At 43.2% G+C, this 27467-nt stretch overlaps 1 protein-coding gene across 1 annotated transcript in view; it reads left to right on the plus strand.

The window, feature by feature from the left end:
- LOC126470496 (inositol-pentakisphosphate 2-kinase-like) overlaps window positions 1-27467 on the plus strand; it is a 103340-nt gene that overhangs the window by 39614 nt on the left and 36259 nt on the right. Inside the window, exon 2 of the mRNA XM_050098368.1 lies at window positions 10070-10169. Within this exon, the coding sequence (XP_049954325.1) occupies window positions 10089-10169 (81 nt within the window). The 5' untranslated portion in view covers window positions 10070-10088. The remainder of the gene's footprint in view (window positions 1-10069; window positions 10170-27467) is intronic.

Here is a 27467-nt window from a genome sequence, read left to right on the forward strand (position 1 = left end):
AGTACTGGCGTTCCTTCCTTTTCCCCCATAGTCAATTCTTTTCTTCCTAAAAATGGGACTACCGTTTTCTTTCCAACTACATTTAATGTTACTGAGTCTATATCAAAAATTTTCTCTTTTCGTTTATTGTAAAAGTCCACTCCCATCAACATGTCCACATTCAGACGTTGTATAACCAGGAAATTGTGATACAGCTGTACTCCTAGTTTTATAACTGTTTTCACTTTTTGTGTTTCCATTACTTATACGAGGTGCATTCAAGTTCTAAGGCCTCCGATTTTTTTTCTAATTAACTACTCACCCGAAATCGATGAAACTGGCGTTACTTCTCGACGTAATCGCCCTGAAGACGTACACATATTTCACAACGCTGACGCCATGATTTCATGGCAGCGCCGAAGGCTTCTTTAGGAGTCTGTTTTGACTACTGGAAAATCGCTGAGGCAAAGTTGTTATCACGGAGAAACTGTTGCGTAACCTTAGCTCGATGTGCGGGTGCGTTGTCTTGGTGAAACAGCACACGCGCAGCCCTTCCCGGACGTTTTTGTTGCAGTGCAGGAAGGAATTTGTTCTTCAAAACATTTTCGTAGCATGCACCTGTTACCGTAGTGCCCTTTGGAACGCAATGGGTAAGGATTACGCCCTCGCTGTCCCAGAACATGGGCACCATCATTTTTTCAGCACTGGCGGTTACCCGAAATTTTTTTGTTGGCGGTGAATCTGTGTGCTTCCATTGAGCTGACTGGCGCTTTGTTTCTGGATTGAAAAATGGCATCCACGTCTCATCTATTGTCACAACCAACGAAAAGAAAGTCCCATTCATGCTGTCGTTGCGCGTCAACATTGCTTGGCAACATGCCACACGGGCAGTCATGTGGTCGTCCGTCAGCATTCGTGGCACCCACCTGGATGACACTTTTCGCATTTTTAGGTCGTCATGCGGGATTGTGTGCACAGAACCCACAAAAATGCCAACTCTGGAGGCAATCTGTTCAACAGTCATTCAGCGATCCCCCAAAACAATTCTCTCCACTTTCTCGATCATGTCGTCAGACCGGCTTGTGCGAGCCTGAGGTTGTTTCGGTTTGTTGTCACACGATGTTCTGCCTTCATTAAACTGTCGCACCCACGAACACACTTTCGACACATCCATAACTCCATCACCACATGTCTCCTTCAACTGTTGATGAATTTCAATTGGTTTCACACCACGCAAATTCAGAAAACGAATGATTGCACACTGTTCAAGTAAGGAAAACGTCGCCATTTTAAGTATTTAAAACAGTTCTCATTCTCGCTGCTGGCGGTAAAATTCCATCTGCTGTACAGTGCTGCCATCTCTGGGACGTATTGACAATGAACGCGACCTCATTTTAAAACAATGCGCATGTTTCTATCTCTTTCCAGTCCGGAGAAAAAAAATCGGAGGCCTTAGAACTTGAATGCACCTCGTAGATCCCAGAATTCGGCATGGTGACCATAGATTCCTTTTCAGGGAGAATATTTACTCGTTTTTGTGACACCGCACTCAATAGCCCCCACGTCCTATAAATACTTCATTTACTCCGTTTGCACTAACATACTTGTTGCTGGTTGTCTTCCTTTTTCACTTTTAGATTTAAATTCAACTTCTTCTAATAAGTCATTCACAGATTCATGTCATTCAAAACTCTCTCCATCACTGGAGAGTGCACGAACATTAGAGGGATTGCTTCCACTTTTTTAAGTCCCAAAATGAGTTAATCTGTCTACTTAGGACGACTCAAGACTTTTCACTAAATTCCACTTCTCCATTCCCATTTCAACAGCTCCATTATCTTCCTCTACATTGACTCCTAAGTCACCATTTATCTGGATAATGGACACTTAATAAGTGCCCCAGCTTCTTCTTTTACTAATTCTTTTTCATAACAAATAAACTATCTCCAACCTGTTTGGAAAATTCTTCTGGGCTTCCTTCCTCCAATTGCTGCAAATCATTATTACTCTTTCTTTCTACATCTAGTATGCAAGCCACTGTGAAGAGCAGGGCAGAGAGTAATTCCCACTGAACCCGGTATTAGGGCTTCTTCCCATTCCATTCGTGTATGGAGAGCGGCAAGAATGATTATTTAAACTCCTTTCTGCACGGTGCAGTTGGTTTAATCTTTGCCTCGCGATCCCTACGGAAGAGATACGCAGAGGGCTACTTTGTAAGTAGGGTTTCATGGGATAGTTTTTGCGTCTGTCTCCAAGTGTCTGCCAGTTCACCATCTCTTTGACACTCTCCCATGGGTCTAACAAACCTGTGGCCATTCTTGCTGCTCATCTTCATATACGTTCAACACCCCATGTTAGCGCTGCTTGATACGGGTCCCACACACACATATGCGATATTCTAGGAATTGTAACACTAGTATTTTATAAGATGTCTCCTTCGTAGACTGATTTAATTTCCCTGGTATGCTACCTATGAACCGAAGTTTGCCGCTTGCCTTGACTACGACTGAGTCTATGTGATCATTCCATTCCATATCCATACAAACTGTTCCCCAGGAATGTGTATGAATTCACCAATTACAATTGTGATACTACGTTTCTTCGTTGTGTGAAGGGCAGAATTTTGCATTTCTGAACATTTAAAGCAACATGCCAATCGTTGCACGACTTTGAAATCTTATCAAGGTCTGCAGCTTTATTTTTTTTTTAACTAGTACTTTGTTATCATCTGCGAAATGTATGAGTTTACTATTAACATTGTCTCCAGGCTATTAATATACAACAGGAACAACAAAGGCCCCAACACATATCCATGCGGCCTACCAAAAGTTACTTCGATATCTGTTAATGACTTTCCATCCAAGACAATACACTGCGTCCTCTCTACCAAGAAATCCTCAGTCCTGTCACAAATATTGCTTTATACTCCATACGATCGTACTTTAGATAATACGCTTATATGAGGTACTGAGTCAAATCCTTTCCGGAAGTGAAGAAATACTGCATCTACCGAACTGCCTTGATCCACGACTTTCAGGGTGCATGTGAGAAACGTGCAAGTGAGTTTCACACGATTGATGTTGGATTCCATGTTGGTCGGCGAGGAGGAAGTGATTCTATTCGAGATACATCATCACGTTTGCGCTCAGAATGTGTTCTAAGATGCTACAATAAATGGATGTGAAAGATATTGGACAGTAGTTTTGTAGACCACTTCTGCTGCCCTTCTTGTAGACGGGTGTTACTCCAGATTCTTGACAAAATTCCTTTTTAATTTTATTGTGCACTGTGTTTTGCTCGTTTAGCAAATCATCTTACCCGCTTTTCCTCCGCGTTCACGTTGTTTTTGTTTTTTCAAATCCTGTTTGTCACAAAACTTTGACACCACAAACAGATAAATTCGAATTCCAAGAACTTCTTCCTCGTCAACCGTATCACCCTTTTTCAATTCATGAATTATATAGCCACTTTATTTTTCTCACAAATGGTTTGACTAACGGATTTAAACTTTGGCTATCCGCTCGGAATACGATATCATGTTCGAAGAAACCGGCACTGCGGTGACTACAGCCATTATAAAATACATGAAAGGTGCGCGCAGCTGCGAATATGGACAACCATCAGCTGTGCACTGAGGTGACAAAAGTCATGGGATTCCTCCTAATATCGTGTCGGACCTCCTTTGCCCGACGTAGTGCAGCAACTCGACTTGGCACGGATTCAACAGGTCGTAGAAAGTACCCTGCAGAAATATTGAGACATTCTGCTTCTATAGCCGTCCATAGTTGCGAAAGAGCTACCGGTGCAGGATTTTGAGCACGAAATGGCCTCTCGATTAAGTGCCATAAATTTTCGACGGGATTTATGTCGGGCGATCTGTGTGGACAAATCATTTGCTCGAATTTTCCAGAGTGTTCTTCAAACCAATCGTGAACAATTTTGGCCTGGTGACATGGCACATTGTCACCCATAAAAATTCCATTGTTGTTTGGGAACATGAAAGCCATGTATTGTTGCAGATGGTCTCGTAAGTAGCCAACCATTATCATTTCCAGTCAATGATCGGTTAGGTTGGACCATGTAAATACAGCCCACGCCATTATAGAGCCACTACCAACTTGTACAGTGCCTTGTTGACGACTTGGGTCCATGGCTTTGGGGGTCTGCGCCACACTCCAACCCCACCATCAGATCTTACCAACTGAGATCGGGACTCGTCTGACCAGGCCACGGTCTTCCTGTCGTTTAGGGTCCAACCGATATGGTCACGAGCCCAGGAGAGGCGCTGTAGGCGATGTCATGCTGTTAGCAAAGGCACTCGCATCCGAGGTTCACGAGAAAGACAAGCTGTGGCCCGTACGTGACAGAACGTGACTCGGCAGATCTACGAATTTCAAACGAGTAAAATAACTCTTGCCTGCGCGTTTAAGTGCATATAAGCTCTCGACAGCACAAGACGAAGTTGAGACCTTGTATTGTCTTGTATTGTATGAAACTGGAGACCTAGATACGACGGAGAGGCTTCGTCCCCGCCATAGCCTGCAGTGGGACACAACCCCACAACAGGCTACAGCAGTCCATTCATCCCACTGCCACCCCACACCGAACCCAGGGCTATTGTGCGGTTCGGCCCCCAGTGGACCCCTCCGGGTACGTCTCACACCAGACGAGAGTAACTCCAATGTTTGCGTTGTAATTATGTCGTACGCGTACGTGGACAAAGTGTTTGCGCAGCAATCGCCGATATAGTGTAATTGAGGCGAATGGAAAACCGCCTTAAAAAACCATCCACAGACTGGCCGGCACACCGGACCTCGACACTAATCTGCCGGGAGAATTCGTGCCGGGGACTGGCACGCCTTCCCGCTCGGAAAGCAGTGCGTTAGACCGCGCGGCTAACCTAAGTTAAGACCGTTAGTGGGTTCCTTTTCAATTATATATTGATTTCCCGAGAGCCCTGCAAGGAGCCGAGCGTTCGCGAAGATTGGCGGACAAGCTGACTGGTGTGACGTCACAAGTTCGTTGCACGGCCCGTATTTCTCTTGGGGCCCCCCCTCGTGTCGGTCACCTGCTGCCATAGCCCATTAACGGCAAATTACGACCCACTGCTCTAACGGATACGTTCGTCGTACGTCCTACACTGTATTGTGCGATTATTTCACGCAGTGTTGCTTGGCTGCTAGCACTGACAACTCTGCACAAACGCAGCTGCTCTCAGTCGTTAAGTGAGGGCTGTCTGCCACTGCGTTGTCCGTGGTGAGAGGTAATGCCTAAAACTTGGTATTCTCGACACACCCTTGACACTGTGGATCACGGATATCGAATTCTCTAGCAATTTCCGAAATGGAATTTCCCATGTGTCTAGCTCCAAATACCATTCCGCCGTGCGCTCATCATCAAGTTGGAACCTTTTTCACATGAATCACCTGAGCACTGCCCTTTTATACCTTGTGTACGCGACACTACCACCATCTGTATATGTGCATATCGTTATGCCATGACTTTCGTCACCTCTCCGTGTAATAGAATGACGACAATAAAACTTGGTGCCGAACCAGGAGTTCTCGTTTATCCCAAGTGCGGTCGCCTTACCATTAGGCTATCCGAACACGTCTGTCGGCCACGCCCAAACTTCAAACCATGTGGTTGACTGACAACATGTTATATTCTTCCTTACCATGAAAAGTTTGTTCTTGAATATAATTACTAAATTGATGCAAATATTGTTTCTATGGTTGCTTTAAATCAGAAGCCTGGAATTCAATTATTTCCTTAATTTCAGATCTGAAATTATTTAATTCATTAGCTAATTTACCAAAGAGTTGATAAATTACATTATTACGTTCACAAGAAACATCCTTAATCTCATGGTTAAGTTTTTGTTTAATGTGGATTCGCGTCATCAACATTTCTGTTCACTTCATCCAAAATTTTGTTCATCAGTAACACTAATGTTGCAAACGTTTCCTGAATACTTTCCTGTTTACTCTCCTCATATACCTCTTCCAGTTTTACTTGCTTTAAAGGAAACGCTGCAAATTTAATACTCTCCTCATATACCTCTTCCAATTTTACTTGCTTTAAAGGAAACGCTGCAAATTTAATATAATCTTTCCTGGTTTCCTTTTCATTTATTGACAGTTTGCAGTGGACACTAAATACAAATTACTAAAACCGTTCGATTCACTCACATTATCATATAAACTGCCACCTATGTTTTCATTTACAGACAGAATTTATCCTACTCCTACTCTGAAAATTACTTTTCGTCGTTTGCTATGCGGGTACAAAATTGCTTCCTCATTCCCTAGTGTCAGCCAATCTCCCCCCCCACACACACACACACCGCCAATTCTCAATTCTCGCACCCCACAGACACATTAAAACTTACCGAACCACTTCTTTCACTACTGACGAATTATTATTCCCTTCCTTGCTGACAGTTCTTCTTATTCCAGCAAGCCCAAGACAAAATAATATACACTTATCTCCCGTTATCTGCCTCTGGCGCGACCCGATGGCTCAGCGGAACCATACGGCGTGCTCAGCAACTCAAAATACGGTCCCTGCTCACACAAAAAGGCCCCCTGCAAACTAGGAACGCACCAGTCATCTCCCGCTGTGCAGTCTCTTAGTGAATAAGTATTTCCTTACAGCTGTCTTCTCTTGCCTTTCTTGATGAATCATTTTCATATGTTATCCTGAACGTCTTCTCTATGTTTTCAGTCTTTCTTACTACGATTATTCTGTCCCAAGCAGTTTCTGTGTTCATTTCCGGGTTCAGAATATGTAGTTTTCCGCCAATCTACTATGTGTGGCGGCAGGGATTGTTGTTGCTTTCGTAAAATGTTCCCGCAAGATTCACTTACTGCAGTAAGCTCCGCACATTCCGCTGCCCGATGTAGGGCGACACACGAAGTAACTCAGCCAAGAAAAGCTACGAAAAAATGACGGCACTACATGTGTCCCTAGGTTGCATCATGTTTACTATTAATTTGCTCAAAGTTCATTCTACTATACCTCGGGATTAGGATCTCTAATAATTTATAATTTATGTAAGAACATGTTTGAACGAAACTGATTTACATTTTCAAATAATAATGTCACAAAAACTTCTACCAAGTCGGTATTATAACTGCAGCTACAAGTTTCTGACGCACTGCTCATGGAATACAATTTAAAATTCATCTGTTGCTGCACTCTTCAAATCATTCATACGATACTTATTCCAACAGCCACTACCTACAGGATGGTTAGAAACAGTCTGAAAAGCTTGTAATGGCGTTGCAGGGTGATTGTAATGAGAAATTGTTACGAAAATGTTAAGAATTTTCTGAGATAATTAGCCAATCAGGCCGCTGCGCGCACAAATTTAAGAGGCCCGGCTGATACAATTAGTGTCAGTTCTTCTCACAGCGTAGATAACAGCGCACAACATTGCTCAGCCTTTCACTCGGTTTCGATCTTGCTATCGTCCCATGTCCAATTTTTGTCTCGCTCTCTTGTTCGGTTATAGGAAACCAAACGAAGTACGCGTTTGGCGCCACTGTCTCTGGTGGGCCGCTTGATTTTCGCCCGCAACAGCCTGATTGCGTAACTTCCATGCTAATTAAGTAGGAAACGGCGCAACGTATCGATTTCTTTTCTTTACCTGTATTTCTTAACATAACCTACCCTGCAACACCCTTATAAGCTTTTCAGACTGTTTCTGAACACCCTGTGTATAGGACCCGTGATCATTTGACAAGGAATCACGACAGAGTCCGTTTAGTAACAATTTATATTGCACACGGTATTCAGTAGTTTGTTATGCTCGCAAAAATACAATACAGTTCATTATTTGATCATTATATGATGTATATGAGTGAAGTCTACGGAATGTGTCACGTTTAGTTACGGCGTGTAGTAAGAATGGCATGTCAAATTTCGAATCACCAAAATAAGTTCTCAGAAATGTCATCAGAATCGTATATCGTTGCACATCTCTACTTTATACACTCTGAGAAAACGTTGTTTTTCACCAAAAAGCGTTTTTCACAATATATTACAATAACTGTCAGGACCACTGCAGAGACATTCTTGCTCTCTGGCGAATAGCTATTCCCGAAACTTTAGTCTGTGCAGAAGTCGAGAGTGCTCTATCTAGAGGATTGTGTACTCATAAACTCATGATGCTTCCTGGTCGGTGTCTTTTTGTAAACGATTTTAGAATCACATAATGTACTGCACACTAGAGACCACTAAAAGCAGTTTCTGGCATTTTCTATTGTTTTTTGTTTTAACTGTGAGACATGAGATCGTGTTTTGTGGAGCGTTTTTACATATTGAGAGCTCTACATGTTTAAGCGCTGTATAATACGAGGGTTGTCCAGAATGTAAGTTCCGATCGGACGCGGAATGGAAACCACTGGGAAAATCCGGTAAAGCTTTGCACAGATGTTTTGGACAGTGTCTCTAGTGAATGAACAGTGAGCACGTAAAAATGCGTAGGGAATAGCGTCTCCCGCTAAGTATGAGGGCCTGGTTAGAGATTTCGCCTGTGTCATGCAGCCCACATAACACAACCTTCGAGCTGTTCCTTCTTTATGCCAATTCTCGGCCGCACACTGCAGGGGCAATGAAGATGCTCCTGCAGCGTTTCCGATGAGAAGTGTTTGATCACCCACAATACAGTCCGTAATTGTCTCCCCCTGAGTCTCATCTCTGCTCACAAGATCCACTGGATATGAAGACAAAATTTTTCCACAGACAACGAGCTGCAGACCAGTGCAGATAACTGGCCGAAAGCACAGACGGCTGCTTTCTATGACGAGGATATTGGAAAGTTGATACAACACTACGACAACACTCGAAGTTGGAGCGGCGACTATGTAGAGAAGTAGGTGGAAGGTGTACCTAACTGTTGCAAAAAAAAGTTTCTGGGTTTCACTGAGATTTTCATTTCGCGACCGATCGGAACTTACTTTCTGGACAACCCTCGTATATTAAAGTTATTTGGAGGATATTGTTAATTCTTCACTTACAGCCTGTTATCATGAGTAAAATTCCGTACGTGTTTAAAACTCTTGCATAACGTGTGGGGTTTAGGCCATACTTCGTCAGTCCATTTTGTACCTTGAAATTTAATGTCTTGTTATCAAAGATCCCTTGATACTTGCAAATGAATTGAGTTTCTTTAATGTTCCAAAAATTTTACAAGGCAGATGACCACGTGCCTTGGAACAGTTTCTCACATTTGGAAAAATTAACTTTCCGGGAGTAAATTTCATAATTAAAAAAAAAAGACTGCAACACACTTAAAGTGAATGCAATCATTTCCAAATGGAATAATTAAACTTTAATTGGAGGGATACGATGCCAGCAGTAGCCAATGAAAGCTCTGTTTGTTCTCTTATAACCAGGTAAAAACCCTTCTAGCCAACCACAAGCCTTAAATAAAATTTACGCCCATTTCTCATATATTTTCTCAAAAACGCCAAGTTCACATTAATTAACCATATCGTTACGTGTCTTAAGCTTGGGCGTAGGGATATTTATTACTTTTCCAACAAAAGTACCGGCCGCTTGTACGCTACGTTCAACTCATTATGTGTGACCTACTCTTTTATCGCACAACATTCTGCATACGCTCAGACAGCCTTAATCACTCAAAAATTCAAGATTCGTTCCTCATGTACATTTCTCATTTCCCAATTCACTTTCTGACAACATGTAAACAGTATGTTGTTATTTTCTACAGAAAATTTTGAGTTTCAACTCAAAATTTTCTGCGTCTCAGAAATTGAATATTGATTTGAAAGTAAAATGGTAAACTAGAACACGGTTGTGTAAAGTTTTGTTAAATCGCGATTAAGTAGGCCTATAAGAAAAATCACAGATTATTGACTGATTTAGAGTCTGGATACACGCATTACACCAGCTGATGCGTGCATAGCGTGGGAACAGGGCACATAGGTGCTCTCCACACAGTGTCTGCACAGACACTCAATGCTGCCTCTAAAGAAAGAATACATATTGATACGCCCAGGTAGTTAGTTTATCCATTCGCTTGAAGCAGAATTAAAATTTTGTTTTCGGTCTTAATTTACAGATACCGTCCACCTGCCGTTATGGAAATGGAGGACTTGGAAAAAAAGAGTTGGCATTACCTGGGGGAAGGCAACGCCAACATTGTTATCGCCATTCCTGAGGTAAGATAATGGATTCAGTTCGCTAATCTGTTTGTAACATATCATTTCCTGGCCGTGACTGTGTGTCTGTCCTTTGGTTATTGAGTATGCCACGGCCTATTTTAGGGATCCGGAGGAAGGACAATGAGTCCCACCTGGAAGAAGGTGTCGTGGGTTGCCCGACAGTGAGCTTTGGGACCCATCACGTCAGCGTTATGTTTTCGACAAATATTTTAGTCGTGAGGTTTCCGACCGTTGAAGAAAGCCGCAACAGTGCGGGAGGATCTGCCGACCGCTTTTTAATACGAACGTCTCTTCACATTTTATCCAGTTTTAAGGCTGGCTATGAACACAATAGAATTATAACCGTGTTGAAGTGCTTTTTTTATTTTGTCCTTTAAATTTTTTTGCTTTTATTTTTACCTTTTTTTCCTATACAATATTGCCGCAACAAATGATTAAACGTCTTGTCTTATTTTATGATTTTAATTTCTCACTCAGTTTTTTATAATAAAGCCAGAGATTTTAGCCATCTTCTTCAATCTCCCAAGCCGTTACATATTCCTATAACGTCTTTTAATCTTTTGTCAAGAATAGATGCATACCTGTGTTGATCCATTGTGCTTTCCAGAATGACGAGATCACCCAGGGAACGTCACGAAAGAATTCTCCAAATGCTGTGTGAAACTCATCCTGGTGCAACATTCCCCACACCATAAAGCTCCCTCCTTATTCCCTTTGAGATGTTTCTCGCAGTACCCACCAATAACCATCTGTACGATGGAGCATAAAACGTGATTGATCTCGAACATCATCTGTCTCCACTCAATAGACATCCTGTCGCAGAACTATCGTGGAGATTCCAGCATTCGTCCAAAGCTATCAGCATGGCTGCATTAACCAGGGGCCTGTTGCGGAGGCCCATCCGCAGCAACGTTCTCTGAATGGTTGTTGAGGAAACACTTTCGGTGACCTCGGTAGCCCGTTTGTTCATGAGGGCAGTCAGTTGCTCAGCAGTTGTACGTCTGTTCATCTGCACAAACCTCCGCAGCCGGCGTTTGCAGCCGGCCGGGGTGGCCGAGCGGTTTTAGGCGCTACAGTCTGGATCCGCGCGACCGCTACGGTCGCAGGTTCGAATCCTGCCTCAGGCATGGATGTGTGTGATGTCCTTAGGTTAGTTAGGTTTAAGTAGTTCTAAGTTCTAGGGGACTGATGATCACAGCAGTTAAGTCCCATAGTGCTCTGAGCCTTTTGAACCATTTTGCACCGGCGTTTGCCCTTGCCATTTGTGACCCGTTGTGAACCTCAGTTGCCTCGGCGACAACCACGACAGCACGCGATCAATTTGCAAATTTAGCCGTTTCGGAAATGCTTCCACCCTTGGTCCGAAAGTCAATGATCATGCCCTTTTGGACGTCAAATAAATCGCTCCGTTTCCGCAATACGACGACAGCACAGTTTTACCCCCCTCCAGACACATATTATATATCCTCCACTGCTAGTGCTACCACCTACCGTCTGTAAGTGGTTGTTGGACGTTGACGTCGAACACAGGTGCTGCCATCGACGTCGACCATGACTGGAAGCTCGGAAGACGGATTCTACCTTCAACTGCACGCAGCGAGGCCTTGCAGTGAGAATATTTATCACTTTGAAAATTCACGTCCAGAACTATACCGCTTCTGTGCTTTACGAACGAACGTGTAAAACAAATTATTCCACTCTTCCGTGTCTTCCGGCTATAAAGTGACAGTAATCAGATATGAGTCCGATAGTTAGTTAATTTTAAGCATCTCACTAATGCAGTAACAATGTCCAATGCTAACGCAATGTATTAATAGAACAAGATATGAGCCATCAGTGGAGGAAAACAGGGTGCACAATATGACAAGTGACTATACTAACTTTCGTTTGTACTTCAGCAATGGTTATTGTTCCCGTGATAGACATTTCAGCAGGATAATGCACGACCGCATCTTGCAGGTGCTGTACGGGTCTTTCTGGATACAGAAAATGTTCGACTGCTGCCCTGGGCAGCACATTCTCCAGATCTCTCACCAACTGAAAACGTCTGGTCAATGGTGGCCGGGCAACTGGCTCGTCACAATACGCCAGTCACTACTCTTGATGTACTGTTGTATCGTGTTGAAGCAGCGTGGCCAGCTGTACCTGTACACGCCATCCGAGCTCTGTTTGACTCAATGCCCAGGCGTATCGAGGCCGTTATTACAGCCAGATGTGGTTGTTCTTGGGTACTGATTTCTCAGGATGTATGCACCCAAATAGCGGGAAAATGTAATCACATGTCAGTTGTAGTATAACATATTTGTCCAAAGAATACCCGTTATCATCTGCATTTCTTCTTGGTGTAGCAATTTTAATGATCCAGGAGTGTAGTTCCGCCAAGCTGGAACGTTTGACAATCTTTGGGGCCTTCATGGTTCGCGGGGTTTAATCAGCTAAAGCTACGCAAATGTTTGCACATCTCCTTCAGAAATTATTGTCGCGATAGTGTATTGCGACGATACGCAACAATCAAATGAGAGATAACAAGAGGAGGCCTCATTGGTCCAATAGGATATGGGGGGGTGGAGCGACTATTAAAAATGATAGGGGAGAGTGAAATTGCTTCTGGCGCCGTTGAATCCGAGGGAGATATCATCTTAATAGGTAATGGAAACCAGAGATTTTCTTCGTTTGTTACAAATAAAAGACTGGACTCGACCCCTGTAAGCAGATATCTTCTTATGCAAAGGAACTTCGCAAATGGTTAAAACGGTACAGAAAACTGTCCACGGATTACCTTACTGGCGTACCTGTTGTAAACACATAACTATTGCACAAAAAACAAACAAGAACTCAAAATTAGAACTTTCAGAGAGAAAACTGCTAAATCGTTGCTTTGCATTCCTTCCGATTGAGTGAAAAACGTGTCAACACACGTGGTGTTTCCACAAAGAGAATCGGAAATGAGAAAATTCAAAGTACGAGGGCGTGCTGAAAAGTAAGCCCCCGAATTTTTAATGTGAAAACTCTTAAAGCTTTCCGAGTAAAACAAACGTTACTAATATTCTACATTTTTATTCTACATGTCTACATACAGGGTGTTACAAAAAGGTACGGCCAAACTTTCAGGAAACATTCCTCACACACAAATAAAGAAAAGATGTTATGTGGACATGTGTCCGGAAACGTTTAATTTCCATGTTAGAGCTCATTTTAGTTTCGTCAGTATGTACTGTACTTCCTCGATTCACCGCCAGTTGGCCCAATTGAAGGAAGGTAATGTTGACTTCGGTGCTTGTGTTGACATGCGACTCATTGCTCTACAGTATTAGCATCAAGCACATCAGTACGTAACATCAACAGGTTAGTGTTCATCATGAACGTGGTTTTGCAGTCAGTGCAATGTTTACAAATGCGGAGTTGGCAGATGCCCATTTGATGTATGGATTAGCACGGGGCAATAGCCGTGGCGGGTACGTTTGTATCGAGTCAGATTTCCAGAACGAAGGAGCTCCGACAGGAAGATGTTCGAAGAAATTGATCGGCGTCTTAGGGAGCACGGAACATTCCAGCCTATGACTCGTGACTGGGGAAGACCTAGAACGACGAGGACACCTGCAATGGACGAGGCAATTCTTCGTGCAGTTGACGATAACCCTAATGTCAGCGTCAGAGAAGTTGTTGCTGTACAAGGTAACGTTGACCACGTCACTGTATGGAGAGTGCTACGGGAGAACCAGTTGTTTCCGTACCATGTACAGCGTGTGCAGGCACTGTCAGCAGCTGATTGGCCTCCACGGGTACACTTCTGCGAATGGTTCATCCAACAATGTGTCAATCCTCATTTCAGTGCAAATGTTCTCTTTACGGATGAGGCTTCATTCCAACGTGATCAAATTGTAAATTTTCACAATCAACATGTGTGGGCTGACGAGAATCCCCACGTAATTGTGCAATCACGTCATCAACACAGATTTTCGGTGAGCGTTTGGGCAGGCATTGTTGGTGATGTCTTGATTGGGCCCCATGTTCTTCCACCTACGCTCAATGGAGCACGTTATCATGATTTCATACGGGATACTCTACCTGTGCTGCTAGAACACGTGCCTTTACAAGTACGACACAACATGTGGTTCATGCACGATGGAGCTCCTGCACATTTCAGTCGAAGTGTTCGTACGCTTCTCAACAACAGATTCGGTGACCGATGGATTGGTAGAGGCGGACCAATTCCATGGCCTCCACGCTCTCCTGACCTCAACCTTCTTGACTTTCATTTATGGGGGCGTTTGAAAGCTCTTGTCTACGCAACCCCGGTACCAAATGTAGAGACTCTTCGTGCTCGTATTGTGGACGGCTGTGATACAATACGCCATTCTCCAGGGCTGCATCAGCGCATCAGGGATTCCTTGCGACGGAGGGTGGATGCATGTATCCTCGCTAACGGAGGACATTTTGAACATTTCCCGTAACAAAGTGTTTGAAGTCACGCTGGTACGTTCTGTTACTGTGTGTTTCCATTCCATGATTAATGTGATTTGAAGAGAAGTAGTAAAATGAGCTCTAACATGGAAAGTAAGCGTTTCCGGACACATGTCCATGTAACATATTTTCTTTCTTTGTGTGTGAGGAATGTTTCCTGAAAGTTTGGCCGTACCTTTTTGTAACACCCTGTATATGCAGAACTCTGCCGCTAGAGGAGTCCGAACTGGAGGGCTTCACATGACCATGTGTAAGACAACTATGCCGGTACGTGAGAAACCGCTTGCTGTAATCGAGTTTAGAATTCGAAGAGATCGTCCGTCCGTGGAGCACTCTCTCCTTCAGCACGACAATGCCAGACCACACACGAGCACTGCGTCATCTGCAACAATCCGATACCTTGTGTTCCCAACTTGGCCATATCCGATTGTCATATGTTTCCAAACTCAAAGAGCATCTTCAAGGACTACACTTTGACAGTGATGAAGCTGTGTAAGCAGAGGTGAGGTTCTGGCTCCGTCAGCAAAGTAAAACATTCTACAGTGACGGTATCAGCAAACTAGTCTCTCGTTGGGAGAAATATGTTCGTCACCAAGGTGACTATATTGATAAATAATTATGTAGACATGAATAATAAAAATGTGACTGTAAACGTTTGTTTTTAAAAAGAAAGATTTAAGAGATTTTACGTAAACATTCGGAGGCATTACTTTTCAGCACGCCCTCGAATGTGCACTGCCTGCTATGCGTCAATAAAACAGAGGCAAGAGGTGTCGCCTGGAAGATAACAAGAAGAGTGTACACATGTGGCCCAGATTGTCCTCTCCAGTGTTTTGAGAAATGTCATAGAAAGTGAATTTTGCGAAATGTCATAAAAGGTACACTTTTTTCGATCAAAAAATAAATTTTGTTAGTGTTTTCAGATGATTATTACTTTCATCAACCATTTACTAGAAAAAATTGGAATATTTTGCAGCTTGCAAAATCTGCCGTGTCAGACTCGCCTGTATGTGTCTGATACAGTAGAAGCCGGCGTCAGCTATATATGGCAATCCAGTAAGCAGCGTTGCTGGGTCCGGTGTGTGACCTCGTCGACTACGAAGGCTGAGGAGGCCGTACAGTACTGTTCCTGCAATTAAGGAATCGACCATGGCCTTCATTAAGCGGTCACTTAACGGAGATGGCAGACGGAAGGACAGATATTAGAGCATGCAGTGACTGGTTCATCCTGCAAAGCGCAAGTCGCCTTTCTAGCAGTCACTGGAAAAGAAACTTCTTCACTGTCACTGCCCCAGATCGTCACAAGAAACGTAGATGATAATATTCGTATATTATTTCGTTCCATCAATAATATATCAAAATAAGAGCCTGTCACGCAGTCGGAATGGCTAAACTACAAAAAAGTTAAATGCACCATTTAAAAATTCGTGCTATCACCCTGTGGTTGAATACTACTCAACAAATGCGTAGAATGTCCAAGAAAAGACAACTGGAAACAACTCTCAGATATCTACACTACTTGATGCTTTTAGTAAACAATGCATCAGCGTGACTGTCATCTGTTACAGTACTCTTTCTTTGAATGCAGATGGAACATCATTGACTGTTCTAGTTCAGTTGTGACTGGCATGCCCTTATGCCCCTCCAACACTTCAAGGGCCTACAATTGCGTGAAATATATCCGCACTTGCGAATATGAACAACCATCAGCTGTATGAGGGAATGACGACAATGAAAATATGTGCCGCACCAGGACTCGAACCTGGATTTCCCGCTTTACGCAAGCGATCGCCTTAGCCGCTTTGGCAAACCGTGCACAAATCACGGCCCCACACAAACTTCCATACGTCAACGATCCTGCGTCACAACTGTACTCGTACACACATTATGTAATTCTCGTACAGGGGAGGACGTTTTAATTGAAAGTCGCTACCTGGTATTGGCGGATGGATACAACATTGCAGCGCCTGTGTTGTTAAGAAAACGATACGATGTTCCTTCGGACATGCGTGAATGAACTGAACCTATAATTTATCGTGGACTTGGAACCACAATCCAACTTGAAGTCGGTCACGGTCATAGAGACACATAATTTAAGGACAGAAAACAAATACTAGGAGAACACCAGACATCAGTGGGATTGAAATGCCTATCTGACCATCCAGATATACGTTTCGCGTGATTTTCCTAGTTCGATTAAAGCGAAGTTCGGGATAGTTCCATTGAAAAGGAAAAGATAGGTCCATTCATATGGCCGTCATACCGACCTAGTGCTCCGTCTCTAATAAACTTTATCACTGACGGACAAATATCGAGATTTTTCCATCAACAACGCCATGGGTGATTTCCCCATCTGTTGTCCCGCTGTGCTGAGGCTCACGAGAAAGACAGGCCGTGGCGCGTATGCGACAGCACGTGACACTGCAGCCGTCTCCAGCGGGGAGAGAGGAACTATTTCAGACGAGTTTAATAATTCTTGAATGCTCATTTAAGTGCATGCTAGCTTTGGGTAGCACACAGCAAAGTTAAGACCTTCAGGGTGTACCTTTTCAATTGCATATTGATTTCTAGTGGGCCCCGCACCGAGCCGAAAATTCAAGAAGTGTGGAGGACAAGTGTGACTTCACAATTTCGTTGCAGGGCCCGTGTTTCTCGTGGGTGCCGCCATGTACTTGTGATCCGTCTAAATTACCCTCGATGTGATGACGCATTGCCACCCTAACTTTACTTCCTGCCTTCCTTCTTGCTCGTGACATTGTAGGTACGGTGGAAGGGGCAGAGGAGGAGCGGAGGGGAATTAAGGAAAACCAAAATCTGTCTCTCATTTGCACTTGAAACTAAATTATTGTGCTAAGACTTTCGCTGCACTACATTATTTTCCACGCAATCTTTCCACAGAATACCACTAACATGTTTGAGAAAGTATAAGTAGTAAAGTAAAGCTGTCAATAACCCGAAGGTTGGTTTGAACACCATCCTGCTTTTACTAGGCGTGGTCGTGTTGGAAGTGATCTACCGTTGTCTTCCTCTCATCTTTGAACTGACTTCCCCAGCCAGTTATTGACGGAGCTACAGTTTAAGCGGACTCCAAACCATGGTGTCACTTGAAAACAGATTAAAATCCACGGAGCGAACGGGAATCGCAACCATGAACTTTGGACTTGTGGTCCGCCATTTAACCACTTTTTATTTTCTTCATCGTCTTTTCTTCCGCGGGGAGACTGTTTCTGTGCGGACGTCGCATGACGTTTCTCAATGTCTCCCAATGAATAATTTAACTAGTTGACCGAAAGCACTAGTTTCTTCTACATTTACACCATAAGCCGCAAACCACCTAACGGCAAGAGGGTACTTCTGGTGCCACTAACTGATTCCCCCCATCCCTGCTCGACTAGCAAATGGCGCATGGGAAGTATGGTTGTCGATAAGCCTCTGTATTACCTTTAATTTCTCGACGTGATCATTTTGTGAGATGTATGTGGGAGGAAATAATATGTTGTCCGACTCTTCCCGAAAGTGCTCTCCCGAAATTTTAGTAGTAAACCTCTATGTGATGCACAACACCTCTCTTGTTGCGTCTTCCCCTGGAATTGGTTGAGCACGTCTGTAGTGCTCTCGTGTGCTAAACGATCTTATGATGACACGCGCCGTTCTTCTTTGGATATCCTCTATCTCTTCTATCAGTTCTATCAGGTAGAGACCCCAGATTGATGAACAATACTCACGAACTGGTATAACAAGCGTCTTGTAAGCCAATTCTTTCGCGGATGAATTACATTTCCTTAAGATTCTTTCTGTAACTCTCAATATGGTATCTGCTTTTCCTACTATTTATTTTATGTGGTCATTCCATTTATCGTCTCCCTGGGTAGTCACTCCTAGATATTTTACGGTAGATATTATTTCCAGCAATTTGCATCAATAATGTAGTTATACAGTAGTGAATTTCTTTTCCTGTGTATGTGCAATATGTTGCATCTTTTTACATTCAGGTACTACCAGAGCCTGCACCGTTCATCAATCCTCTACAGGTCATTCTGCAAATCGATACTGTCTTCTGACGTTGATTCTTCTTTATACACAACCACACAGTCTGCCAACAGTCTTAAAGAGCTTCCGACGCCTTCTACTTGATCATTTATACTCATTGTAAACAGTAACTTCCTTGGAGTACTCAGGAAATCAGATTTACGTCTGTCGATTTTGTTCCGTTAAGAGCGATGTGCCGAGTTCTGTCTGCAAGGAAGACTTTCTTCCAGTCGCAGATCTGGTGCGACACTGTGAAAGCTCCTATTTTTCACTATATGGCAGTGTGGGACGGTGTCAAATGTCTTAGTCAAGGAACACGGCACCAACCCGAGCTCCGCTGTCTACACCGTTGCGTATGTCATGGAGGATCAGAACGACCCGAGTTTCTCAAGATCCCTGTTTGCGGAATACATGTTGATTTTTATAGAGGAGATTTTTGTTCTTCAAAAATGTCATAATATGCGAACACAAAACATGTTACATAATTTTACAACAGATACGAAAATGTACATCTGTCCTACGTCCCTTCTTGAAAACTGGAATGACCTGCGCTTCTTTCTAGTCGCTAGGTACCCTTCGTTGCTCCAGGGATCTACAACAAACTGCCGTTAGAAGGGAAGAGTGTTCTTTCGCATAATCTTTGCAGAGCCTTGATAGGTATCTCATCTGGTTCTGATGCCTTTCCACTACTGAGCGAGCGTAGTTGCTTTTTGATTCCTCGACCGGTTATCTCAATACCTGCTTTTTCCTTCTATCTGTTTCTTCGACGTCTTTCTTCCCTGTTGATTTTTATTCTGAGCGGACGTCGCATGACGTCTCTCAGAGTTTATTGATGAATAATCTACTCAGTTCTTTTTTATTTTTTCTTGTTTTGCAAAGGGTGGTCAGCCCCTTGACCGGAGGCGATGAGCTAACGCGCCAGCATCACTGGCCAATGCGATGTTGAATGTTGAAATACGTCTGAAATCTCTGGGTGAAAATAGAGTAACTGTGCACTAGTAGTCGTCGAAACTGCGTTTTCATTTTCTGAACGAACGAACTTCAACCAAAATCACTTGAGCTGAGTGCCAGCAATGATACCACAGTCCCTTCTCTCTTGAGATCTCCTCCAAGTGAGCAATAGCTCCTTCTCTGAGAACATCAGCTTAAAGACATTTTACACCCTAACCTCACTGCCTGTGAATTTTTGGTTCATTCTATATTGTGTACGAAGCGTAGAATTCTGCGCCCTCGCACCTACTGTTTACTCGGTGTCACTGGGGCGGCGACGTATTTCCAACGACTGGAAAGTTTTCACTCCTGTGTTCACAAAGATTATAAGAATGGCTCAACTACAAAACTATAGTTTCCAAATAGATTTGCTACAGAATTACGGAATAAATTTGTGAGCAAATATGGTGACTCTCCTGCAGGCTAAGTGCCCTCCCCCCGACATGGTGTTTACCTTATTCCCGAAATCCAGAGACCTATACGTAAGTCTGCCGTTTTCTTTATTCGTAGTAGGCTTTTGTTACATTTCGGTTCTATTCCTCAAATCTACGGTTCGTGTACATCAAATATCTGACCTGAAAAGCGACTGTACTGTGAATTTCTTATCGGCTAGCACCAAGTACGTCGCTGTAGACGGAACATCGGGAACAAACAGTTAATTTGAATTGCTGCAGAGAATGAAATTGCTACTGAAATTTTACACTGATTTCCACTGACAGGGTGTTTGGAAAGATGCTGTGTAGCAATAACGTGTGATGGAAATGACGCTCAAGGGTTGTTATGCAAGTCTGAACCCGCTTAATTTGACTGGAAAACACTTTAGATCAGATTATGATATGCTCTTTTAAGGCACAGTGCGTGTGTTGGCCACTGCAATACGCTACAGCTTTTGCAGCTCCCCAAAGAAAACTGTCTGGTGGAGTATGATCTGGCGAGCGATGGCGCCATATGTTTTTCGAGATGATACGTTCCCCAAAAATCTCTTCCAGAAAACGCATAGTGGCAGCTGTGTGCGCAGTAGCGCAATCTTGTAGAAATCATGAGTAACTGATTTCATCTTCCCTTAGCTGGCCAGTTAAAACGTGCGTCATTAAAAAATAAAGTTCACTGTTCACGGTTTGGCTCTGAGCACTATGGGACTTAACATCTGAGGTCATTAATCGATAGAACTTAGAACTACTTAAACCTAACTAACCTAAGGGCATCATACACATCCATGCCCGAGGCAGGATTCCAGAGTGAAGCGCTTAGAACCGCGCTGCCACAGCGGCCGGCGTTCACGGTTTCTTAAAAAAAATATAGTTCCGATAATGCCCAGTCTGGAAATTGTTACTCACACTCCAATATTAATGGCGTTTCAAGCACAGCACGAGGATTCTCCGTTGACGATCTCGTGTTGTGTTAATATGACTAGAGAGGTGGAACAGGCCTTGCGTATATAGAAGGTGACATCAAGAATATCAGTGGTATACCTCTCAATAAGGATGTAGAGGCCTATCTCACTAGGGGTAAGATAGATACCGCCTACAGGAAAATTAAAGAGACCTTTGGAGATAAGAGAACGACTTGTATGAATATCAAGAGCTCAGATGGAAACCCAGCTCTAAGCAAAGAAGGGAAAGCAGAAAGGTGGAAGGAGTATATAGAGGGTCTATACAAGGGCGATGTACTTGAGGACAATATTATGGAAATGGAAGAGGATGTAGATGAAGATGAAATGGGAGATATGATACTGCGTGAAGAGTTTGACAGAGCACTGAAAGACCTGAGTCGAAACAAGGCCCCCGGAGTAGACAATATTCCATTGGAACTACTGACGGCCGTGGGAGAGCCAGTCCTCACAAAACTCTACCATCTGGTGAGCAAGATGTATGAAACAGGCGAAATACCCTCAGACTTCAAGAAGAATATAATAATTCCAATCCCAAAGAAAGCAGGTGTTGACAGATGTGAAAATTACCGAACTATCAGCTTAATAAGTCACAGCTGCAAAATACTAACACGAATTCTTTACAGACGAATGGAAAAACTAGTAGAAGCCAACCTCGGGGAAGATCAGTTTGGATTCCGTAGAAACACTGGAACACGTGAGGCAATACTGACCTTACGACTTATCTTAGAAGAAAGATTAAGGAAAGGCAAACCTACATTTCTAGCATTTGTAGACTTAGAGAAAGCTTTTGACAATGTTGACTGGAATACTCTCTTTCAAATTCTAAAGGTGGCAGGGGTAAAATACAGGGAGCGAAAGGCTATTTACAATTTGTACAGAAACCAGAAGGCAGTTATAAGAGTCGAGGGACATGAAAGGGAAGCAGTGGTTGGGAAGGGAGTAAGACAGGGTTGTAGCCTCTCCCCGATGTTGTTCAATCTGTATATTGAGCAAGCAGTGAAGGAAACAAAAGAAAAAATCGGAGTAGGTATTAAAATTCATGGAGAAGAAATAAAAACTTTGAGGTTCGCCGATGACATTGTAATTCTGTCAGAGACAGCAAAGGACTTGGAAGAGCAGTTGAATGGAATGGACAGTGTCTTGAAAGGAGGATATAAAATGAACATCAACAAAAGCAAAACAAGGATAATGGAATGTAGTCTAATTAAGTCGGGTGATGCTGAGGGAATTAGATTAGGAAATGAGGCACTTAAAGTAGTAAAGGAGTTTTGCTATTTGGGGAGCATAATAACTGATGATGGTCGAAGTAGAGAGGATATAAAATGTAGGCTGGCAATGGCAAGGAAAGCGTTTCTGAAGAAGAGGAATTTGTTAACATCCAGTATTGATTTAAGTGTCAGGAAGTCATTTCTGAAAGTATTTGTATGGAGTGTAGCCATGTATGGAAGTGAAACATGGACGATAAATAGTTTGGACAAGAAGAGAATAGAAGCTTTCGAAATGTGGTGCTACAGAAGAATGCTGAAGATTAGATGGGTAGATCACATAACTAATGAGGAAGTATTGAATAGGATTGGGGAGAAGAGAAGTTTGTGGCACAACTTGACCAGAAGAAGGGATCGGTTGGTAGGACATGTTCTGAGGCATCAAGGGATCACCAATTTAGTATTGGAGGGCAGCGTGGAGGGTAAAAATCGTAGAGGGAGACCAAGAGATGAATACACTAAGCAGATTCAGAAGGATGTAGGTTGCAGTAGGTACTGGGAGATGAAAAAGCTTGCACAGGATAGAGTAGCATGGAGAGCTGCATCAAACCAGTCTCAGGACTGAAGACCACAACAACAACAACAACAACCTCTCAATAAAAGATCAAAACAATTTGCAGTAACGGATTCGCTTTTCATGATACGCATCTTACAATTCTCGAGTTGCTGTCACTTTATATGGGAACAGTTTCAGTGTTTGCCTAACCGCTTTATGCGCGGTTGAAACCGCAAAATCTTTCCTCCGTGTCATCTTGCCCAGTGATTTTATTGGGCTCTGCTGCATAGGATCAAATGGTTCAAATGGCTCTGAGCACTATGGGACTTAACTGCTGAGGTCATCAGTCCCCTAGAACTTAGAACTACGTAAACCTAACTAACCTAAGGACATCACACACATCCCTGCCCGAGGCAGGATTCGAACCTGCGACCGCAGCGGTCGCGTGGTTCCAGACTGTAGCGCCTAGAACCGCTCGGCCACCCCGGCCGGCTGCATAGGATCAGAAATAAATAACAACTTCTCATGGTCTTACCAGTTCATTCGGCATATAACACTGACCCTGTCTCTGGAAATTACTCGGTAAGTCGACACACCGCATTGCTCTCAGGCACAGCTGTTCCTGAGAATTTTTCAGCAAATGCCACCTGCACTAAATCTGTGTAACCTATTTATCGCCTTGTGGAAACACATTTTAACAAGAAAAATAGAGTCCTCAATTGAAATCACCGTGATTCTAAAACAGGTTTAACATATAAACACCACACATCGCATTCTATAGCTTTCATCAACTAAACCAAACTGTTACAGAAAGAATTAAAAAAGCGATCGTTTATGTATGAAAAACAGTTCTGCCAACTTGTGTCCTGCCAACTTTGTTTCGAACTTATAACGTGATCTACATCCATAGTCCGTGCTCCAGTGCACAGCGACTTTCCGAAGGCATTGTATAAGGGGAAAAATATAAAACTTAATGATGCCTCAGAAATTTGTACAATGAAATTAGCAAAAGTACGCGACACAGCATAAATAAAACTTGAAAATTCCGTTACAGGCGAGAATGTATGGTCGAATTGAGCACATGTTTGAAATTTACGGAAGTGATATATCAGACCGAAGTAACATAAGCACCAGCCCAAAATATGACTATACGAACAACAGTAGACATACAGTAATGTTGTTTTAGTATCTAAAAGCTCTATAGGATACCAATTAGTACTAAGCTGCTCGAAGCGCAGCGACCTTCTGTGGCTGATCCAAAATACGATCCATAGGATTTCGATCAGGAGACTGACATTGCTACACCATGGGCAGAACCTTTTAGTGTTGAAAACATGCGTCCACGAAATGAGCTCTGTGTGGTCGAGCCTTTTAGGGTAAAATCGTCATCTGTTGTACCAGTATAACGAAGAACGGTTTGCACAGGGAGAGGAAGAAGCAACCTGCGCCCAGTGCTTGGACTCCGCACGGACGGGAGCAGCGGGGCCGGCCGCGGTGGTCTCGCGGTTCTAGGCGCTCAGTCCGGAGCCGCGCAACTGCTACGGTCGCAGGTTCGAATTCTGCCTTGGGCATGGATGTGTGTGATGTCCTTAGGTTAGTTAGGTTTAAGTAGTTCTAAGTTCTAGGGGACTGATGACCTCAGATGTTAAGTCCCATAGTGCTCAGAGCCATTTGAACCATTTTTGGAGCAGCGGGGAGGCAATGATTTGTGCCTCGAACCCAGCGTCTAGCGTCATTGTGGTTTATGAGCTTTCTTTTCTGGGAAGTTGTGCGTCGAGCCCGCGATGGACAAATATTGGTTCATCACTGTATGCTAGGGCGCACACAGCCCAACATACCACAGTGCAACAAACCACAGAATCCAACAATTACTTCCGCATTACTGTTCTAATAAACAGAGTAGTGATTGGTAGTGATTGATCTCTATGATTGTCAGTAGATAGAGACACAACATTAGCAGTCTGAAGACTTCAGACAGGAATGGAGGTCTGCTTATCAAGCTACAGACTCATCACTTCACATACTGCCAAGTCCACGGACATTCTTACAAGTCCCGGCTTCTAGCAAGGTCAAAACACTGCTGCTGCTATTGTGTAACACTGAGACGCAGCTATCAAGATAAAGGTCTTCCGGTATATTGGTGGATGTGTCCACTGCAAACGTTTCCTCCTGTGACAAGAGATGAGTACCCGTATACATTTAGAACCCTCATACATACTGCGTTCAGAAATTCTTCTGAGTACATCACCCTACTCGATGCTTCTATCCCTGCAGTACCTGCAGCAAAGACAGACCTTCATGGGATGGAGTCGTGGGTCGTATTTAGTAGCTGCCAAACCAATAAATGTTCTTGGCGAGTGCATATCTTGGCCAAGCCTTCTAGATGCCGAACCTATGGTTTGATATCACCCGATAGTCTATAAGGTCTTACAACAGTCGCCTCCGTAGTGAAGATCGCTAACGCTCGCTAGTGTAGTGACGCTCTTCTTTGAGATAGCCACTTCGATCCCTGATGATGAACGAAATTTTGAGCAGCACCATACGGCCTGCACTGGAAAGAGGGGTGTTGATATGATTCTCTTGATTACGTAACTTTGCGCCAATGTCGTTAGTTGTTTTCCATACGTCTCGGCAATATCTCATGGTGTGAGAGGATGTGACACTGTTAATATTGGTCTGTGAAATGAAAACATTAAGCCCAACTATCCGTGAGCAGTAGGTTATGTACGGGCGAAAGGTTTCATCCACTCCCATCTCTCTTTCACCATCATCAACAACACAGACACGACCTTCCCTGCGCACAGTCATTTTTCGCCTGCAATGAGCATACTTAAGTCACAATATTTAACATTTCACGAAAGATATATTCTCAAGTGCACGAAGAAAAAAAGTTTCTAATTAGGCAGCTGAATCCTCGCTTGTAATGTACTAGCCAATAATTGGAGACAAATTTACTTTAGGTTGCACGTTTAACCATCTAGCCACCTCTGTGTTCTCCGATCAACTTCTAGTGCGCCAAATGCCCTCTCCATATGTCTCAATACCATTCGAACAAGTCTGCTGTGCCAGCTCTGGTCATGCTATCAAATATGCAGAGGTCTGTTTTGGGCAGATGATGCAAGTTGCTCACGGCAATACTTGGTTCCACGCTGTACGTTGACACTGCAGTAGAGTGGTAAAACCATTCTCAGTTTTGGTGACTTGTTGGTTATTTTCCATACAATTTCTATGTTTCTGATATTTCCTTCATGTAGGAAATCAATGTGTGGAAACGACTCAGTACATAATTGCAGCAAGTCTCTAAAACTGTTCATGAACTGCAAGCTGGTTAAAATTAAACTTAGGGCTGTGTAGACGAAAAACTACTTACAGTGTGGGTAGCCAGCTTTGTAGAACCTATGTTTAGACTGTGCGCTGCAGGATTTGCGTTGTTAGTAGTGTTCGTGTGATGTGTTGCTGTTTCGCGTCGGTACTGTTAGACGACGTGTGCTTAAAACACAAGCATCAGTGTGCATTACAGTTGCAAGGTGAGCAGGCCTGTGCTCATAAAACTATTTTATCAAACCAATACGGTGCTGCTCTTCGCTAATATCGACTCGTTAAGGTAATATGTAAAGGTCCTCTTTCCGCACCGGAGTCGAAGAATACGACTTGGAAGTTCGAATTAACCGGCAATTTGGGAATTGCTCCTGGGAGAGGCCGACGGCTAATTGTGCCACAAATTGTTGAAGAAGATACTGCTGCCACGATTGAGAATGCTGGACGCAATGTGCGATCTTCAAGCAGTGCACGAGCTGTGTCACTACAGCTGAACTGTCATGGTTTACCGTTCGAAAAATGCTGCGAACAATTGTGAAATGATATCTCACGTGCGGTTCCAGGCTAGCGTGAATGTGATCGTCACATCGAGCAACGTTTGTAACCTGGAAACATGGTACGAATAAACAAATGTTACCCTCTCATGTGGAAATTAAAATGTGTTTATTTCAATGGCTTATTCGTTATTTCTCTTCCGCATGTCCTTACAAAGGTTTCCCCAAAGTTTAATTGCCCCTACGATGACTCGTTTTTCATGGTGGCTCTCTCAAGTAGCGAAAGTTGAACTGTAGCCTCCTTGTATGTCATATAGGCGGTATTCAAATCAACGGCTGTGAAACTCTGGGATGTTTGTAGGAAAATCATATTTAGTATAACTGAAGTAAGTATAAGATATGCAACGCAACACTAGTACGTATACGGAAATGCATTTTATGTTTCGAGAATGAAATCGGCGCGAGTCCACAAATATCGGCGCGAATACGATCGACTGTCCGCGTGAATTGTATCTCTCACAATGCCTCTCCGATTGTCGCTCAAATGTTTGGTATCGTTATCAAGTTGCAATTAATGGAAAAGTTCAGGAGAAAATTTGACTATTTGTAACAAGTTCGTATGGTTGGTCTGATTCTGCTACAGAAATACTCACGTAACTGCAGTTAGAGACTTTCTAAGAAAATCCCTGTACATCACGACGCTAATTGCTTTTAAATTTGTGATAACAATATTCACAGAGAGCCCAAGAACATACTTCACCCTCTTCAACTCTCTAAGTACACGTAACTCAAAGTGCAAAATGATGAAATATGAGAAAATTAGGTACTTACGGTAATGTTTAGACA

Source organism: Schistocerca serialis, chromosome 3 (genome assembly GCF_023864345.2).
Source record: "Schistocerca serialis cubense isolate TAMUIC-IGC-003099 chromosome 3, iqSchSeri2.2, whole genome shotgun sequence".
NCBI classification, from domain to species: domain Eukaryota; kingdom Metazoa; phylum Arthropoda; class Insecta; order Orthoptera; family Acrididae; genus Schistocerca; species Schistocerca serialis.